Genomic DNA, 952 nt, shown 5'->3' with positions numbered 1-952 from the left:
ATAATTAATTTATTATTAATTATAAAGGATTATTAGATTAAAAATAAAAATAAGACTTAATTTAATTCAATAAAAAAATAACTTATATAAATTTTTCATAAATAGTTTAAGAGATTTTTAAAACATCATAACATTAAAAAAAAATCTATCTTGCATTATGTAATATATGTTTAAAAACTTTTCTATTTACCCAAACTAAAAAAATTACATAATCAAGTTTTATCAAAAATATTATGTTTTTTGGAAAATAAAATGTTTCATGAAATAATCATTTTTTAATTCAAAAATAAAACAAAATAAAATTAAAATGGTAAGAAAAGTAGGTACAATTTAAGTAAAATTAATGACGGGGTAACACCAAATGAAACAGTAAAAAATGAAAAAAAGTTTTAAAAAAAAAACTTGCATAAAACTGAATATATAACAATCAAAAAAAATCTTGATGAAATCGATGATCATGGCTGATAATTTTCAAATATAAATATATGTATATATATATATATAAATATGTACTTGTTTGTTTACAAAAATTCCAATTTCCTTAAAAAATACCTCATTTACAAATACTAGGTTTTTTTTCCTGTCTCTCACAGAAAAACACTATTAACAAGGAGCTGGAACAAAGACAATTACAATCAAGATGAAAGAAACTGCATGCTCATCTTCGATGAACAAACCCAGCCGATGCAGTGAATTCACAGAGCTCCTCCATGTGCTCCAGTCACCTTTTCAGATCCATTTCTGCTACCATGCCAGTTATTATAAATAGGGAATCCAATCAGCATCTCGAACTCCTTTTCAATCTCCACATTCAGTTCAATCCCAGCTGTTTTCTCCATCTGTTGCAATGCATTTCGAGCAGCTTCTCTTTCTCTTTCCCGTTGCTTTTTCATCTCGACCTCCGCCTTCATTTTTGCTGCAGCTTCAGCAGCTCTGATTTCAGCTTCAATCT

At 27.1% G+C, this 952-nt stretch overlaps 1 protein-coding gene across 1 annotated transcript in view; it reads right to left on the bottom strand.

Annotated features, from left to right (window-relative positions):
- Positions 1–695: 695 nt before the first annotated feature.
- Positions 696–952, bottom strand: part of LOC110413048 (uncharacterized) — an 893-nt gene continuing 636 nt past the window's right edge. The window contains exon 2 of the mRNA XM_089782994.1: positions 696–950. Within this exon, the coding sequence (XP_089639120.1) occupies positions 696–950 (255 nt within the window). The remainder of the gene's footprint in view (positions 951–952) is intronic.

Source organism: Theobroma umbraticum, unplaced genomic scaffold, assembly GCF_002168275.2.
Source record: "Theobroma umbraticum cultivar Fairchild unplaced genomic scaffold, ASM216827v3 scaffold_95.0, whole genome shotgun sequence".
NCBI classification, from domain to species: domain Eukaryota; kingdom Viridiplantae; phylum Streptophyta; class Magnoliopsida; order Malvales; family Malvaceae; genus Theobroma; species Theobroma umbraticum.
This window is presented reverse-complemented; position numbering and strand designations above follow the sequence as displayed.